The 18,887-nt window shown below is 35.9% G+C and overlaps 1 protein-coding gene across 4 annotated transcripts in view; it reads left to right on the top strand.

Annotated features, from left to right (window-relative positions):
• The window catches only part of DIAPH2 (diaphanous related formin 2), a 198,841-nt gene extending 183,940 nt beyond the window's left edge, over positions 1-14,901 (top strand). For all 4 annotated transcript variants that reach the window (XM_027687357.1, XM_027687356.1, XM_027687355.1 and 1 more), the window contains one exon: positions 10,343-14,901. In XM_027687357.1, coding sequence (XP_027543158.1) covers positions 10,343-10,407 — 65 coding nt within the window. In that variant the 3' untranslated portion in view covers positions 10,408-14,901. The remainder of the gene's footprint in view (positions 1-10,342) is intronic.
• Positions 14,902-18,887: the final 3,986 nt, after the last annotated feature.

The following is an 18,887-nucleotide window of genomic DNA, read 5'->3' as shown; positions in this document are numbered from 1 at the left end:
TTAATTTCAATTAAAAGTCCTTAAAAGACAACATGCAGGCATTTTAACAAAATATTTTTCAAATGTGTAAGCAATGTTAAGATTGTCTCATACCTGACAAAACCAGGGACGATCAACATTCACCTTGTCTTTGCTCACCCTGGAGCTCCTTTTGTAAGTGACAATTTCATAAAAGTTTATAACTCTGGTGTTGACCAGCTGAAATACTCCAATTAGTTTTCCAGTTTTGACATTTGTCCAGAGGGTGCAACACTTTTGAGTTGTAATAATGCATCACCAGTTAATTGGTGACCTCAAGAGCATTTTTGGTACAAATAGTGGGATTATGAAATTTTGGTCAGTTAGAAGAGCTTCTTTTTAGCTCTATATTAAAGTGAAATTGTTATTTAAAACTTTTGGAACTCACACTGAGAACTTGCTACATATTTTTGTCACTAACAGGCCGTGTTCTTTCGTGTCTATCAAACCAGACCTTGCCTTGCTTTTAATACAGATAATACTTTTTAGGGTTTATTTATAATACATAATACAGGCTATCAGCACTGTCACAGCTCATTGTTAAGTAAAGGAAAGGTTTGTAGTTATGCATCTGGGAAAGGCAGAAAAGTTTGACCTCAGAAAAGAGTTGCTGTGTATTATAGGTATTTTGCTTCTGAAAAGTTGTCTCCTTATTTATATAACTGTATTTTTTTTTCTAAGTAGGAATTCATTTATGTAGTCGCTCGTTTGCAAGAAGTATTTTGATGTACGCTTATAAAAAGCCCTGGAGTTTTTAAACTACTTTTAAAAAGCAGATAGTAATTGTACACCTGAACATCTTTGTCCCTTAGTCTTTACAAAAGGGCTCATAAGGCAGCCCTAAAATGCTTGTGGGTTCTTAGGAAGCATCTGAGTAACAGCTGCATTTGTGAAATCTCGAGGCACCCGCCCTTCCTCCTCTGAGCTCCTTGCTGGTGGGGCAGAAGGAGCTGTTTGATGGGGAAGGGATACAGTGAAGGATTTTTCCACACAATAGAGATTAGGATTTTGGAGTGATCCGGTGTTAATTTTTGGGATCCGCTAATCTGAGAGAGTTCTTGCTGAAATAGCACAGGAAGCCTTAGAAAAAGGCATTCCTCAGATACAAGTACTAATAAATAGAAACTATCTTGAGCTATTTAGTGAAAACTTGTTGCCCTCTCCCAGCATTAACTGCTTCTGTAATTTTATTCTTTATATGAATATAAAGGATCAAATTCTGCTTTATGTGAGCACCAGGGTCTCACATTGAATCATAATGAAGTTGTCTGTGCTCAGCCAAGAAAGAAATTAGACTCCCAAGTCCCTAAAAGTTATTATATTTTACTTCAGAGCCTGCCATATATAGTCTAAATTACTTCCTTGTATGAATTATTTTAATAAGCAACAGTTTCACATTCACATGCCTTTGGTGCAAATAATTTATAGTAAAAGTCACATGCAGGATCTAGTTATTGTCAGTTGGGGTGTGTAGAGAAGTAACAGGTAGTGGTGAGATCATCTTGCCAGGCTCAAACAGGAGCTTTTCTTTAATTTCTGCAGTGAAGGTGCAGATGGGCACAGAAGGCTGGAGCCTGTGCCAGCCGGTCAGACAGGAGTGATGTAGTTTTAAGTTTTCTCATAGCATATTCAATGCCATTTAAATATTGCAAAATGCTGAATTGTAAATGTTAACCCAGCCATGAATAAAAAATGCTGATATTTTATTTAATCAAAAAATAATTATGGATATTCTGCCTTTAGTGTATTATTTAAAATATTTCATTTTACATGTAGACTACAAGTTATTGCAGTAGTGGGGTTTATATATATATGTATACATATATATGTATATAAAAAGAGAATTTTTTTTCTAATGCATAAAAAATACAGGAGACTGACTTTTGCAGGCTACAAGGAATATTGTCATTATCTGGGTATGGAGAAAAACTATGGTAGCCAGTTTACATGAAACACTAGGAAATACTTGCTTTTGAGGAGTGTTACCCAACTCCTGTTTTGAAATAATTTCCTTTGGAGAAAAGAGAGCTTTCTCTTTTTCCACTGTCTTTGAGTTCATTACTTTCATGTCCTATGCAGAGAATAAAGCAGCTGTACATGGGAGATGTAGCTGCAGTATTTGAACTGCTAACTGATAAAAACGGGCAGTGGAGGTGGGGTGATCCTGGCGAGGCAAACACGTCCTTACGCCGCTCTTTAATAAAATATTGTAAGGAATAGCTAGAAAGCTTCCCCTTTGACTTTCATCTGTCAGCTTTTGATTGTAACTTTGTAAAGGGATTGGTATTGACTTCTATCAGGCAGTTTCGGAGAAGAGGTGAAGAGCTTTCTCTCCTGACTTTCTGTACGTTTTGTCAAATCGAATCCTTCCATTTGAAGTGCGAAGTGAAGGCTGATGTCAAGAAGTGCCTTCAGCACAAGCTGGTGCTGGTCTCTCGCGACTTCCTTCTTTCTTAAAAGTATCAGATTAGATTGTAAAATGATGGCAATGTGGCTGGACATAAACACGTTTATTGCAGGCTCAGCAGCCATTACATATCATTAGTGAGAGGAGGCGAGGGGCAAGGGGACCACTTGGATGTCAGTTTGATTCTTTTTAAGGACAAATGCAGTGGGATGAGAAGATGTAAACTTCATGGCTGCTTGTGTGCTTGGAGTTCAGAACCTATTACTGTCTTTTATTTCTTTGTCCTGTTTGTAACCTTACAGTCAACTTACTTTCAAGGCAAATACAAATTGTGAGAGCGATAGTGTTAATAGGGGAGCTGGGAATAGGACATTTTGGAAGCCATTTTAAATTCCATTATTTATGAAGAATATCATGGATTAGCAGCAGGCCAAGTCTGTTTAAAGTGTGAATACATATTTTTTGCAATGTCACACACTTTTCCTTAGCAGTGAAGTAGTAGGTACAATTAAAATAGGGAAACAATGTCTTTTACGTCAGCAAATCTATCCTCTCTGACATGAAGTGTTTTTTAGTAGAGGCTCTAATTTTACTTTTGGACAACTGCTAAAAGTGTGTGTGTAGTCATGAAAGGAGAGACACAATCTCTGTTTTCAGTACTTTCAGTACTGAAGCAGACATAGTTTATTTACTCTCTGAAATTTGTTTCACCTCTCTGATTTTCACTGCACAGGAGATACAATAAAGGTTAAAAATTAGAATTTCAAGGGGAAAATATGTGAATAAATGTGGTTTTATTGCAGTGGATCTTTTTGTCTGTTTCTTTGTTACTGTTACTTGGTCCTGACCTTCTTCCAGGATTTGACACATCACGTCACGTGTCTTGTTCCTTTTTTTATGCTATTTTAAAAATTACTTTCATTTGTCTCATTTGGTTTAAAGCAAATCATATGTTCATGTCCTAAATGTTTCACTAGTCAGAATAATTAAGTTGATCAGGTCTGGGAGCATTGGAAGGAAAATAATAGGGTCATTGAAGCATTCAGGCTCTAATGGGAACCTGAGTTCATTCAGATATCAAATCTAATAATTGCTTTACACCTGTATACACACTCCCAGTGAGCAAGTTCACATTAAAGGTTTAGTGGTTTCAAGACTCTGTTTCAAGGGAATATTAGTACTGTTTTTAAAATACTAAGTTGTTTTGACTGTTTTCAACTTTGTTGTTGTTTTTATATATCAATTATAGTTTAGCTAATTGCTCATCTTTATGCACTGGGAAATACTTTCACATGACAATTACTTATTAAAAGTATGAAATTAGTAATGTATTGCAAATCAGATTTAATGGCAATCAGAAAACTATGAAGGCTATCATCTGAGTTTCACTGCTATGAAACAATTTATTAGGCAAGTTAAAATTTACTTTATACAATTTAACAGTATTCAGAGTCTGAAACTGTATTTATACATGATTATGTGTGTAGCACACTAGAAGGATTGTAGCGATATTCATAGCCATGATTGCTCCTTGAAAAAGGCAATTTCATAAGAATGAGGTAAAAATCAGTATTACTTTGTGAGATTTTATGGGAAATGAAGCAATAATTAGAACTTCTCAGCTTAACTGAATTCTGTGACAAATCTCCACGAATGCCGATGGTACAGCCTGTCACAAAAATCACGTAAATTTTATCACAATCAAGAATAAAAAAATACTGGCAGCTATTCATAGCAGGTTTCAGTAAATTCCAGACTCAAATGCTGGTCACAGTGCTGCTTGTTATTGGAGGGGATTTGCACTGATGCAATCGTTCCTCTTCATCTTCTTTTTATTTTCCCACCTTTATAAGTTTAGTTCTCAGCTGAGAATTCAAACTGAAAAAGAAATGGAAAATGGTTGTATATGTGCCTGCATTGTACTGACACGAGGGCCTATTTTTCTCTGTAATTTTAAAGGCCAATTACCCTTGGAGCAAAGGAGAAAAATAGATTGATTTGTCTTGTAACCCCTGAGGCAGGCATGTGTTGTCTCCAGCTAAGGCTTTTCTGCTGCAACTCTTGTGGAAGAGCTTTCACTGCATATCCCAAGTGGTACTATTAACAAAGAAAGCAAAGTCAAATTAAAATATTAAATAGATCACTTAAAGGTTTAAGGAATCTTATCTTATTGGGCCAATTTTATTTTTTTTTTAATCTTTAAGGCCTGAAATAAGCAGTAGTAAAATTTATTTTAAACTGATTACTTGAAAATGGGGTTTATAAATCCATTTTTATCCTACAAATGCCAAACTTCAGCTCTAAAGAGGGTAAGCATTTATTTATTTATTGGAATTATGATACAGAAGGCCAATACCCTCAATTTTGATGGCCAAAGTGTTCCTTTTGTTGTGTCCCCACACTGTATAGACTGTGGTCACAGCTGGATTGCTCTGAGCTGGTAAATGTCATCACACATGCCATTTAGCATTATAACTTCTCACATTATTCCTTTTTAGAGCATTTTTATGTCTAGCACATAGAACGTAAATAAATGGGTTTTCTACTGACGTTCTGCATTTTCCTACGACTCAAAGGCTACAATTAACAGTGCCCAGCAAGCTGGGTCTGAGTGGCAGCAGAAAGATTAGACATGTCTTTGTTCCCTTTTAATCTGAGTAAAACTCCTTTGTGTCAGGGCTTAACTTCTTTAACTCTCCATATTTTAGACCTGGCTCTGTACTGCAGTGCTTCTGGATATTAACAAGTTTATTTAGCAAGTTAGAGAGAATCCACACAGCCACGTATCCTTTCAAAGAGAAACAGTTCACAAAGAATAGTGTGGAAACCCTCTTAAAATAAAGGTGCTGTGTGTTACCTAAATGACAAACAGCTTTGAAGCAAATATTTTTGAACAGAACACGACACTCCAGACTTCTGGAAATAACTCAGGAGATGTATGTTTCTGCCTTTTTCTGAGGAGGAACCATCCAGTCTTTAGAGAGATCCTTCTAAGTCTTACAGTTCTCCTTAAAGCTTTTTCTTCCTCCTTATTTCTTCTAAAACCTTTTCTTACCCTTCAACACCTAACAGATCAATATATTGGTAAATATCCCACTAACCAGATCAGGGACATATTATTATTATTTTTAAAGATCAACACATGATGCCTTTATAATGAACGTTTCAGCTGCACTATCTTGATTTTGGGGCTTAAAAAAAAACACACAAAAAACACGCACCAAAAAGCTGCTATTTTTTGGCCTAAGGTCAAGTTTCTTTTTCTCCATCATAACATTTATAAGCTCAGGTTATCACTCATCTTTCACATGAAAGTCGTGCATTGGACCTAAACCAAAATAAAACAGGATTTATAGAATTTGACCTCACAGCTACAAGGTTTGCTTGAAAACTCAATGTTTTCTTTGAAATTGATGCTAAAATAACCTTTTTAGCTGTCATTTAAGTTTGATTGTCATGAATTCAAGATTCTGTTTAGAAAAGAAGATGAGAACAGGGATGCGATATCACTTGATCTGTTCTCAATTTTTGTTACAAAAATATAAAATCAAAATGAATGTAAGATGACCCAATGTGATTGTTATAAAGGGTCTAGTTCAGAATTTGCCAGGCAGTGTAGGGTGCCTGTTGAGGTGGAAATAAGAGTGTTTTAAATGCTAAAAGATTAAAAGAAAGCATATTAAGAGTACCTTTTCCCTGAACTGTTAGAAAACTATTTTATTTGCTTGTTTCATCTCTTTGCAATAAAGATCTTTTGAAAGGTGCTATTTCAGAGTCCTTTCTGAGGTGTTATTTTGGCTGTATTTCTCCCATAACTGATTCTTACCTTATTGCTGTATTTTTTTATATATAGGCCATACATTTTGAAAGATCAATTTGAAATCAAATCTCACGGAGATGGGTTGAATCTCAGCAGAATTGAGGTTAGGAGAGCCATTTTCTCTTGCGGCGTTGTTTCTGAAAAGGATTTTGCTCTGGACAGCAACAACGCTTTTGAAGCTCTTAATTTCCTTGCCTGGCTTATTTCTCAGTTGGTGTCTCTAATAATGTCAGAGGGCCAGGCCGGGCAGTGCAGGGAACAGTGCTCAGCTGTGGCTGCTGAAGAGGTGCAGGGATGGATGGACTTCCCTGCTGTTTTACACTGGATCACTTCTGCTTCTGCCTTATGTTCTATAAATTCCATTTTCCAAATGGAACCTTTCACTGTTGTTAAGCTAAAGCTGATGAAGGTGAATGCAGTCCACGAAGGAAAATAATAAAGTTAATTCTTGTCGTGGGTTGTTCCTTAGAGCAGTTGGTAATGGGCTGTTACATCCAATGATATTGTAAGTTGGCTTCAGTTTTCCCTGTGCTTAGAGGGCTCAAGGAGGAAACCAGAGACTGCCCAGGCTGAAGTGCTTTGAGTTTAACCCAACTTGTGACAATTTTAATCGATGACACTCTGTAGAAAATATTTAGTTATCTCAATCACTTGTAAAGTGACAATCAAATTTTCACCTTTTTCTAAAGAATAAATGCCAGTGTCCTCATTATCACAGATGCAGTGTTTGCTCCTTGGAATTGTCATTTGCTGTGACAGTTTATCCTTTAAAACATACTTAAATGACCAGGTTACTCATTTTTTGTGTAATCATTCCGTACCTGTAGGAGATTATTTTGCTTTTCTGACTGTTTTCCATGTTATGTTTGTGGTACTTTGTGAAGTGCTTGGGACTGCATGAGTATTTTTCCTTTAGTTGCTCATGAAAACAAGATGTGTTTCAGTAGGATTTCCTAGCGAACAAAGTTTTGCATGAATGAAGAGATAAATGTTTGATGTAAAGGCTTTCATTGATTCCCAAAGGCACAGGCCATACAAATTCCCTTACAGAAGGCATTTCTGCATCTTTTGCACAGTCAAAACCATTCCAAAAAGATGAAATTTTAAATATTTTCTTCATTGCTAAAAGTTCTAACTTCTTCATGTGATCATTTTCAAGGCAACTCAAACTGATACCTTCTTTCTCTGCGTTTTTATTGTTGTCAGCTGTGGAAAGGTCAGTTCTTTCACCTTGAGGAGGTTATTCAAGAGGGGAAAAAAAGGAGATTTAGTCAACTAAGGTGCCAAGCCTAAGATACCAGTTTATAATTTATTATAATTTAAATATAAGGGTTGTCAAAGAGAGAACTTTTTTTGTTACAAGATAATGCAAATTCCAATCAAGTACCTTTGAGGTATGGTTTTATAGACTCTGTCTTTTTCCATTATCAGATATCTCAGTGTCATGACCAATCCATTTGACTGCACAACATCTATATTATGACTAGCATTGATTGCTCATAAAAAATAAGGTTTATAATTAGGAGAGCATAAAGTTACTACCTGGAAGAGTGGATAAGGAGAAAACGAAATGAAAAAGTCACTTAATCTTAGTATTGCAGTTCTGCAAAGTACCATTTATTTTCCTCCTAATATAACTGAGCTCTATGTTGATAACAAGCTACTGAGTTAATAAATCTATTGCAGCTATTGAGACTTCTCTGTTAATAACAGAAGTAAGGATGGAGCATTAAGGAAAGGAAAAATACATTTTTCAGAGTATAGTTTTTGCTAAAGTATTTCCCTCTCCCCTACTATTGTGGTTTCTATTGGTTGTGATTTCTTATGCTTACAGGAATGGATTTAAATTGGAAGGGAGCAGGTTTTGATTAGATATTAGGAAGAAATTCACTGTTGTGAGGGTGGTGAGGCACTGAAGCAGGTTGCCCAGAAAAGCTGTGGATTCCCCATCCCTGGAAGTGTTGAAGGCCAGGTTCAACAGGGCTTGGAGCAACCTGGGCTAGTGGAAGGTTTGCAGTTACAGGAGGATTTGAACGGTCACTTGCAGAAAATGTTTGTCTCTACCATGATGGAAAAAAAACCTGAAAAGACAAAATCTTAAAAAAACCCAATAAAATCAACAGTTCTTAGAATCTCTTAATCTGTTTTTAACCTGTACAGTTGAAAGTCTTGAAATTCTATCAAGAAATAGTCTAGTGGTGAAGGCACTTCTCCCCACTGAGAGCAAGTATCACTAGACTCTTTATGAATCACTGTCTTGGAGGAGCAGCAGCACATTTCAGTCGATAACTTTCCTTCTTGGGTTTTAGCATTTTTGTGCTTTAATTTCCAGTGCCTAGTGACACTGCAACCAGTGTAGAGATTTATTCCCATGCAAAACAGATTGACTTAGGGTAATTTGAATACTTTATGCATGGATAGATTCATTAGGAAAAGGAGGCAAGGCAGAACTATAAAAAGAACTAATAATCTTGCTAAAGGAGCCGTTAATTCCCTATAGCATTGGAGACACTTTCATTGAACAGGGAAAGGGAAGGCTGATTTTGCAGAGCCCATTCAGTCTCCACAGGCAGCCTCTGTTTTTTGTCCAGAAGCAGATCACAGGACTTTGTTTTTGTTCTCCAGATCCTTATTAATGTGCTTGGACCATCTCTGCCTTTGTTAGGTTGGAACAGAATCATGGAATGGTTGAGGTTGGAAAGGACCTCTGGAGGTCATCTTGGCCACCCACTACTCAAGCAGGGTTAGAGCCAATTGTCCAGGACCGTGTCTAGACAAGGATTGAAAATCAAAGGATGGAGACTCCACAACTTTCTGGGACAATCTATTCCAGTGCTCAGTCACCTTCACAATAAGAAAGTGTTTCTTTTAGTTCAGAGTAACCTCCTGTGTTTCAGTTTGTGCCCATTGCCTTTGGTCCTCCAGCTGGGCACCACTGGGAAGGGCCTGGCTCCAGCCTCTTGGCACCTTCCCTGCAGGTATTTACATTCACTGCTGGGATCCCAGATTGCTTTATGCTGAACCCTCAGCTCGACCCAAGCTCAGCCTCCTCCAGCAGCACAAGTGGCACAGGCTGTTCTAGGCTGGATAAGCAGAGAGAGTAAATCAGCTCCTTTGGAAAAAAGCTGAGAAAACCTTCTTGCCTGCAGTGTGTGTGTCAGACTTTTTGCTTTTGAAGTTTTTGTTTTATAATACTCCAGTCCTGCATAGAAGTTCCAGCCATATATTGGGGCATCCTAATGCTGTAGCAATGTAGACACTGTACTGATGCAGAGCAGCAACCTGAATGTGACATAAGAGAATCAAAAAGTCAGTGTCAAAAGAAACAGTCCCTCCCTCCAAAAATAAAAAAATTCACATAGAAGGACCACATTTAAAAAAAAAAAGATCCAAACCTCCAGAAAACTTAGTGGGGGTTAATCTTCTGCCCCTTTTTGTGTCTGTGCATGTGTATATTCATTGCTTTAAAATTTTATTTTAAAGGCATTTAGGAATGTGGCTGGTACTTGGTGATTGTTTTCCTGTGATAGAGACGTATTTATTATTCATTGCAATAATTACTGTGTAATATTTTATACTAAAAGTTGTTCTCGTTGCACAATCAGGAAATGCTTAGGAAGTGGCTGATTTAACTGTTCTATTTTTAACTCTGCACCAAATTATAGTGAACGGTGTTCGGGCTTTTGTACTTGTAGCATCAGTGGGCTTCTCACCACCACACTGGTCACTGCATTCTCATGAAACTTGAAATGTATTTTTCCAGAGCTTCTGTGCATAAATTGTTTATAAAATTTTACAGATTTTTACCCAGCAATTTTAGTTATTGTGTGCTGTTTCCAAGGGGACCGTGTTTCAGGATTCTCCTAATGCTTTTGTCACCCAGCTTCTCTGATCAAGAAAGTAATTTATTGCTGATTGCAGAACTCTTGAACTCAGTCTGGCAGCTGCAGTATGAAACTTCTCTGATCCAGTCTCCTAGTTACTTATTTACATATCATTCGAAATGATTTTCAGGGCTGTTTGAAAACCTCTTGACATTGCATTATCCGTGTTTCAAATCTTATGGTGATTTGTTTTTTCCTCTCTTTGTGTTACAGATAACAAACGAGTAACTTTGGAAAGGTCTCGTTCTCGCCACAATGGAACAATTGCAGCTGTATGATTCTTCTGATGCCAAAGAATTAATGAATTGTTTTATTTACAATTAAATGGATATACTTTGGAAAGAGTTTATCATATGAATTGGCAACGATCATAAAGGAATACTGGTATTGATTAAATGAGATGATGTAAAAATATGTAATTTTGAAGCTGTTGCTAAATAATCCACATACTGTATCTTATTACCCCAACTACCAAGATCTGTAAACAGTGTTAAACAGTAGGATATATATCTTATTTTCTTATGTTCTTTCTTTTTTTTTTTTTACACCCCCTTTTTTTTTAAGCTGGCAACTCACATGAAAGGAGTTGGGGATTTCTAGGTTTTGTTTTATATGGGTAAGAAAATACAGTTCTGTTGAAAGAGTACAGCTGTGGATTCCATTTGCAGTTCTGATTTGAACATGAAAGGAAAAAATAATAAAATTGTATGTTAATAAATTCAGAGATGAGCTGGTCTACATTATCAGAATCTTTTTTGTAACCATAAAAAAAGCAACACAAAGCCCCAGTCAGGTTGCTGAAAACCTTATCTCAATGTAAAGCTTGGTGGATTCAGCTGTTTTAGCTGCAAGTAGGATATACCACATATCTACACTTTTGGTGATATGATGATGTATAGTTACTTATCACTGCTAAAAAAAAAAAAGAAAATAAAACAGAGCATAGGATTTTACCAAAATTAAATGATGTCAAGGGCAGGATATGTTTTTAACTGTATCTAAGGAAGAATTTTTCTAATTATGCACTTATATATTCTTTATAAAGATATTTGGGGGAAAATATGATTGTCCTATTTTAATTATGCTAAAAATACCTTTGTGTAGGTTTTTAGAGACAAGCTACATTACGAAGTTATTCAAAACTGCCTCTGAGTTTTTCCTCTGTTTCTCAGGTAAAATATGTAGCGGGATCTCTACTGGTGGATTTCAGTGCTGAGAGTTTAGCAGCTAAGAACAAATTTCCTACCTGGAGCACTCTCTAGCAGTGATCAATGATTGCAGCAGTTTGATTTTTTTTTTGGGGAAGCTCCTCCCATTCTACTTTGTATACAGGCCCCTTGCACTGCAGTACCTCAGGTGAGCAGTCAGTTCAGTAGCTGACACTGTATGTTCTGCCACTCACTGGGAAACCACAATTCCCTTTGTTCCCCAGACTCCAGTGAATGTACAGACTGTTTGGTGTTCAGGGCAGCCTTCACCATCCTTTCTACTGAAGGTTCATTGCTTATCTGATGGGATGGAGGACTTGAAGTGGGAGTTCCAGTGGAACTACTTCACATGTTTCTCAGCTATGATGTTTTTTAAAAATCAGGATGTCATAGGTGGCACTTGTTCTCAAATTATTAATGCTTTTCACTGATTGATGAAATTATTATGAATACTTTTATTGCCTGGTGTTATGGGGAACTTTTTTTTGATGTTATATAGAGTGTTTGGAAGGTGAGGTGTCACATGATTTTTCTGTGCACAAACTGGTAGCTCTAGAGGAACATTTGCTCCTGGGGCAGTACCTTTGCACTACTGCTTGAGCCAAGCGTCTTTGTACAGTAGGTTCTTTTTGCTTCTCTCGTGAGATACCCTTAAGACTATCTGACTAGTTTGGGATAAATTCTCACAGTTTCAAACTACATATCCAATTATTGTAAGAAAAGATACAGCTCCTTTTCAATCTAGTATTGATTTTTTTTTTGATTTTTTTTTTTTTCAAAACTTGTCTTCAAGAATACAGGGGGTTTGCCCGTTAATCTAAACATAGGAACACAACTGAAGCCTAGTGAAATGTGTGCTGTCAACTAATTTTCTCCCTGAACTGTTCAGGGTTTTTAGTGACAAACTAAAGAGTTTTATGGTACTTCAGGAAAAAAAAAAGCATGCGACAGGATTCTGTCTCCCTGTCTATCAGTAAGAGATACAAAGAATTATATCCTGTTTTGTGCAAGGTCAACATCAGCCTTGTATTGAAGCATAACTTCTTTCGAAATGGAACTATTAAATTTACAGTTTAAAAAATGTGCTTAATGTACAAAGCCAGTTTAAAGGATTAGGGTCATAATGTCTATATAAATCAATAGTGTATTAGAATTCAAATTTTGAAAGTAAAATTTGACTGGGATTTACAAGTAGTGGTGTAATCTTTATACATGAAAACTCAAAAGCTCTGAACAGAATCTTTATACAGTAGCAGTAATTATTAGAGCACAAGTTTTTCATATCCATGGTTTGTTTTTTTTTTTAAAGCTCTATGAAAGCTGGCTACAGATTTTCAAGAACCAAATCTTATGAAAAAAAGGCAAATCCAAAATAACATCATCTGATGCTTCTATTTTACTACTATTTTTTTCATATTTGAAACATTTATATAATTTAATGGACATATCTGTTAGGGCAAAAGTGTCTTTCAAAGGAAAACTAGTTTAGAAGATAATTTATGTAAATATAGGGTGCTCGTATTTATGAAGTCTAAAATATTTTCTGAAATTGATGCTGGTCACTTTGTCTTTTGATAGTTTTTCAGTCTATATTAAATTGCAGATATTTTTAATGTTTTTATTATTGATCTAATTTTCAGAGGTGTCACATGTTTATCTAGAAGTGTAGAAGAGTAGCACCTTTTTCAGAAATGCACTTGCCTTATTTTCTAATTTTAAAAAAATGAAATATATCAGTTAAATTATATTTGTATTCAAAGTAATCCCAGAAAGAAAATTGCTGGAGGGTTCATACATAAATTTCTTGCTAATTATGTTTCACTATATGTCCTCTGAGACATTACATTAACAATATACCAGCACATCTGTTTGCATTCACATTTTACCAGTTACAAGTACTGAAGAGAGTTTTTTTAAATGATGTTACACTGTTTACATTTCTTAGTTTATTTAAGAGGAAGATAATTTTACCTTTGCAATGAATTGAACTAAATTTGCAAATGTCATGGGAATGAAATGTTTAAATCATATACAAATATACATCTCTGTTGCTTAACTACTGGCTGTACAGATCAGAAATGTAAAGACACTATAGACTTTTTTTGCTCAAGTTTTATGCAGTTTACTGAGGAAAAAAAAGTGCAACACGGTTTGTCATGTATGTTTGTTTGTGATTCAACAGATATCCTTTCCCAGCACACAAGTGATGTTTGGTTTGAGTGTTAATCATATTATGAGCTGATGCTAAAGCCAAAACAAAGTTGGTGCCTCAGAGGGCACTGACAAACAGCTCCAGGAAGTATTCCCAGAAATACTGTTACGTGTTTTGTTCTGGTTTTAGCTGACCATGGTCAATATGAAAACCGTTATCTAAAATTATCCGTTCTTCTTGAAAATTCAGATACAAATGCAAACATTCCCATAGTTCCCTTGTGTAATATGCAAATAGTCACAAATATCTGTATATTTTTGCATTTTTGTGTGTGGTATATGTACTGCCTCAGACAAATGCTGTAAAAAACATAATATTTTCATGGTTCCTATCCAAGCCACAATTCATTAGTAACCTACTTTAAATTCATCCCACAATATACAAACGGTTTGCAAAACTCTGAGAATCTGGCTGAGTTTTAGGTTTGGCTGGAAATCCTCCTATAGCTTCCGTTTAAGAAACTTTGCAACGTTCAGCTTTTGCATCCCTCAGGCAAATCCTGCTTTGATGGGTGAATTTAGTCCTTCCTATACTGAGAATGATTTAGCTAGTAAATGTTTAAAGCTGGTCATAGTTATGTGGGAGCAAACTTACCTATGTATGTAAATTGCTTCTTTTCCATTAAACAAAGGCTTGGCTGAGTTCTACTTTACTGTTTGCCTTCAAATTGCTGCGAGGTCAGGCATAACAAGTGCTAAGTGATACAGCAATGTAAAGCCCACCTCTGATGTGCCATACTGTATTTGCAAGTTACTCATTTTTAATTAAGTATTGTAAGAAAAACCTCTACAGCTCTTCTTCTGCGGTGTCTCCACACATGCCCACGCATGCACACAAAGTGTAAATAATAAGAAAAAGAAAACAAAAATCAAAGCAGATAAAGCCAAATCCCTCAGCTTCAGGTGTCTCCGTTTCAGATCACATATTGCTGCTTTTTGTGCTCAAGGAAGGGAGTTGTGTAAGCCTGTGAATTCTGCAGTCCTGCAAGCTGTCACTCGGCACCCACTGATGTCATTAGGAGAATGGTAAAGGAGAAAGATTTGTTCTTGTAGTGCTTCTTTTAGCACTGTTTGAGGTGATACATATGCCACAGAATGTGAACAATAACCTATTACAGCTCAGGCAGTCTGCTATCATGCACCATTTGATTTCCCTTTTGGAAGTCACAGGACTCCTGATGCCAAAAACAAAAAAGGATTAAAAAAAAAAGGTGACAAAACTCATGCATTTCTATTTTTTAAACAGCTCTGTGTTTGTATGTAATGTTTAAAATAGGAATTTGATGAAATCACAGCCTGGCCATTGTTAATCCATGTATTCTGAAAACTGTAATAAAGATATACATAACATGATTTTTCTAGGTGCACCAATGTTTTACTTGTTTATCATTATTATTATCTATTGAGTACCATCACCTCAAAGCCTGGTTTTATTATATAAAATTGTCACACTGAAATTACATTCCATTTTAGCTTACTGACATTTTATGGATTTCTGGTGGGTTTCTTTCTCTGAGGTGTCAAGTATATTTGACTTGAATTTGGGGACAAAGGTGCCTTTTCCAGTGAAAGAGGACTTTCAAAACCAAATAATCAAAAAAAAAAGTATATAATTAAAGCTCCCAACATTAAATCATAGTCATGCCATTTTATTTTTACAAAAATAACAATAAAAGGGAGTCACTAAACAAATTCCATGGGTCCATATTTATTTTAAGTGACTGGGTTCCAGTATAGACCTTTTAAGACAGACACACGGTAAGTCAGACACCTTAGTGTGGATGTTTTCCAAATTATTTGATTCAGTCAGTCACAATATGGTGAATTAATAGAACAGAAACTTGACAGACCTTTACCTTCAAAATTATGTATTGCACCTGAAATAAGTTACCATGATAGACTGAACTGCATAATAGTATATAGAAAGAGCATTGAATTTTACTTAAAATTCTATTTAAATATAATTCTAATGAATATTATCAGCCATGTTGATACAACTTTTCCCAAGTAACTTTTTGTGTGTGGAAAAGATGTGCCAAGGGATGGTCAAAGGCACCATTTTATTTTTAATTAACTGAATTACACTTGGAATGCACTATTTGATATATGATGAAGCAGTAGGGGTTTATTTTCTTCTGGGATTAACATGAAAAAAAAGTGAAAACTTTAAAATGCCAGCTATAAATGTAAATGCTCTGATTGTCCTGATTAAGAAAAATGCAGTAATGGTGTCCTACATATACCATATTCTTCTTCCTTATTTTTAGGTTATTATTCTTGACTTTCTAGTGTGGGAGCCAGGGATTCCCATCATCCTCTGAAAGATTTTTGCCTTTGGGTGATTTGCAGGCAGAATTAGTCCTGAAAAAAGTAGCAGGTACTTAATACCCCTCTCAATGGAAATTGTTTCAGTTGCTTCCACACCTGCTTAAGAAATCCTGTATGTTAACTGCAGATTGATGGCAGGTTGTGGTGCTCTGCCACTTACATTTGGATACTCTGTAAATTTGAGCTGCACTCCTCCCCTCTTAGTTCCTCCAATCATCATCTCAAAATCAGCCTTTCTGCATTTTTGTAGAGAAGTCAGTATTACTGGCTACAGTAAAATTATTAAAACATTCAATTCTCAGAATTATTTTATGAGTACTTTTAATGACCTTAATTAATCCTGTTCATTAGATATGAAGCTAAGATTAAGAAGAAAAATCCAAATAATGGATTGGGGTTTTTTTGCCTGTAGTCTGTGAGCAAACACTATTTTAGTCCAGTTAAATTCACAAGGTGCTGAAAGGTGTTTATTTGTGTTACTGTAGTAATGAGGCCAACCTCAGAAACCCATCTGAGAGGCAAAGGATATTATCTCAGGCCCCATGCTAACAAAATCACACAGCTCTTGGATTTTACCTGGCTCTTGCTGAGCAGGTTCTGTCAGCCTGGGAATGCTGCTGTAGGTGAGCTCACACTGGAGCCAGGTCTGCAGGACAGCTTTTGTGAGGACAATGTGCCCAACTTTATTCCAGTGAAATAATTGATCTCTGAGTCTCCAGGGGCAAATTATCTGCGAGGCACAGATGACTGAAAAGCTCTGTGAGAGCTTATCTGCTTTTAAAAGTGCACAAGTTCTGAAGAAAAAGTAAATAATGCCTGGTGTAAACTAATTTTAATACTCCACTGCCATTACACCAACCCCCATGCCCAGGCCTCTGACCTGGAGAAGTTACTCCTACCTGCACAGGATTCACAAATGTGTGTGTTTTAACAGTCTTTGAGAGTACAAGGATGACTTGAGTAATTACCAGACCAGCAGTTCAGTGGCATTGGAGATTCATCTCAGGCTGTTGCTGTTTTAGCACTTTGGTGATGCAGGTGCCCTGAAGTGGCTCAGAAGACTGTTCCATTCGTGGAAAAAATTGTTAGTGATCACAGTTTCTCAAACATTATTTATCTTCTAGAGAAGTAAAAAGGGAAAATTACTACCGTGAAGAGATAAAAACAAGAGCTAGCAAAAGATATATAATATAAACTATTAATAAGGTTGTACATTTAAAGAAATGGCATTTTAACTGCCCCAGATGATTCCATACCTATTCAGTGAAGTTCTTTTACTTAAGTGGTATGGGATAGGCCAACTTAGAGGACATCAGTTATTTGCAGATTAAAAACAGACTAAATAAAAAACAAAAACAAACAAACAAAAACAACAGCAACAAAAACCAAAACAAAACACAAAACCTAATGAGAATTCACTGACTGAATTTCCTGGCAGGAAGAGAAATGAGATTACTTACAAAGGCATACAGTAGTGGCAAATCTGCAAAAAGTCCTTTGCATTACATTACTCATTACATTACATGTAATGAGTCCTAAAACCAAACAGAAAACAAGAGAGGCAAATTTGCCTACGTGCATTTGGCACTGTGCAGAATAGATTCTGAAACTGAGCTGTTATACTTTAATGAAGGTTGTGGGACTTCAAAAGCTGTGGTAACATAGAATGGCCAAATGAAAATTGTGCTTCCAGAAATATTTCAAAATTCTGTTGAGCCAAGAAAGATCTAATTTAATCATAGGCAATGTGTGTGTAAATGTAACAGAGATTTTTACCTGAAAGTAATTGAAATCTCTTCCAATAAGCTATAGTTTTAATCTTTTAATTGTTCCTTGCATTGACTAGATAAATTGGTCCAAATTAATTTTGTCTTCCCTCTCCTGGGTAAGACATGAGCAGATTCCTGTGGTTAGTCTGCAAACCCATTTCCCCCAGCACTAAAACCTGTAGAATTCTGAGCAGTGAATTGCAGTGGCAAGAAAAAAAAATACTATAAATAGTAATGGACTCTGATGAAATACAGCAAACACATTTTGTTATTATGATCTTCATGTGTTATTTAACATAAAAATTTGTAAATGATCCACTTTAGATTCGTAAGTTTATCGTTGAGTTATTGGTGCTGTAATGATGTGCAAGTGTCTGTCACACAGACAATATGTTGCACCATGTTAATGCTTTCTGTATTGATTGACTCAGACCACTATTCCTCATAAGCAGTAGGGAGTCTTGAAGCCTGGTGCAGATGCTGGAATGTGATTATGTTATGATGGAATGGAGCTTATTCAGCAATCCTGTGATTATTAAGGCAATGAGGGTAATTTATAGCCTCTTACAACCTACTGGTACCAGAAGCTAAAATAAGGTGTTAGGAGAAACAAAACCCTACTTCAAGAGCTAGTAAACATAAAAGCATATCAATTTTTGTTAAATAATTATAAGATGCAAAATGTAGCTTGTATAATTTATAGAGAGCCTTAATTAGTTCATATTTGATCTTTAGGTCTCGTTAATATGCCGAGCCAGACATCCAAAATGCTCTTCAGTTTAGTGTTATTAAAGCAGTTACCTGACATATTATCATCATGTTTATGTGTACTATAGTCAGTCATCTGGATGTTGCTGTGCAGGTTATGCACATTAAACCTGGCTTTGCTGATTGCAGGCTGATACTCTGAAAGTGAATGAAATAAATGGCAGCTTTTCTGTGGACTTGAGAATCAACCCTCATCTGTATATGGAATTACAGTTATCCATACCTATAATTTTAATGAGATAAGTTCTCCATCAAAAGCAAAGGCTTTTCATATAAAAAATTCCCCCAAACCCTCTGCAAGGGCCCACAATAATGTTTAACTGTATATAAGCTTTGATTCTTGAAGCATTATTAAATGTTTCTTTTAAAAAATTGATCATATCAATTGTATGGGTATATTAAAAAATTATTTGCTTCTTTAATACCCTTTGCATGCTGTTAGAGTATTGTTAGTTTATGACATAATTTTTTTCA

This window comes from Neopelma chrysocephalum, unplaced genomic scaffold (genome assembly GCF_003984885.1).
Source record: "Neopelma chrysocephalum unplaced genomic scaffold, ASM398488v2 Primary Assembly neopelma1_73b, whole genome shotgun sequence".
Taxonomy (NCBI): domain Eukaryota; kingdom Metazoa; phylum Chordata; class Aves; order Passeriformes; family Pipridae; genus Neopelma; species Neopelma chrysocephalum.
This window is presented reverse-complemented; position numbering and strand designations above follow the sequence as displayed.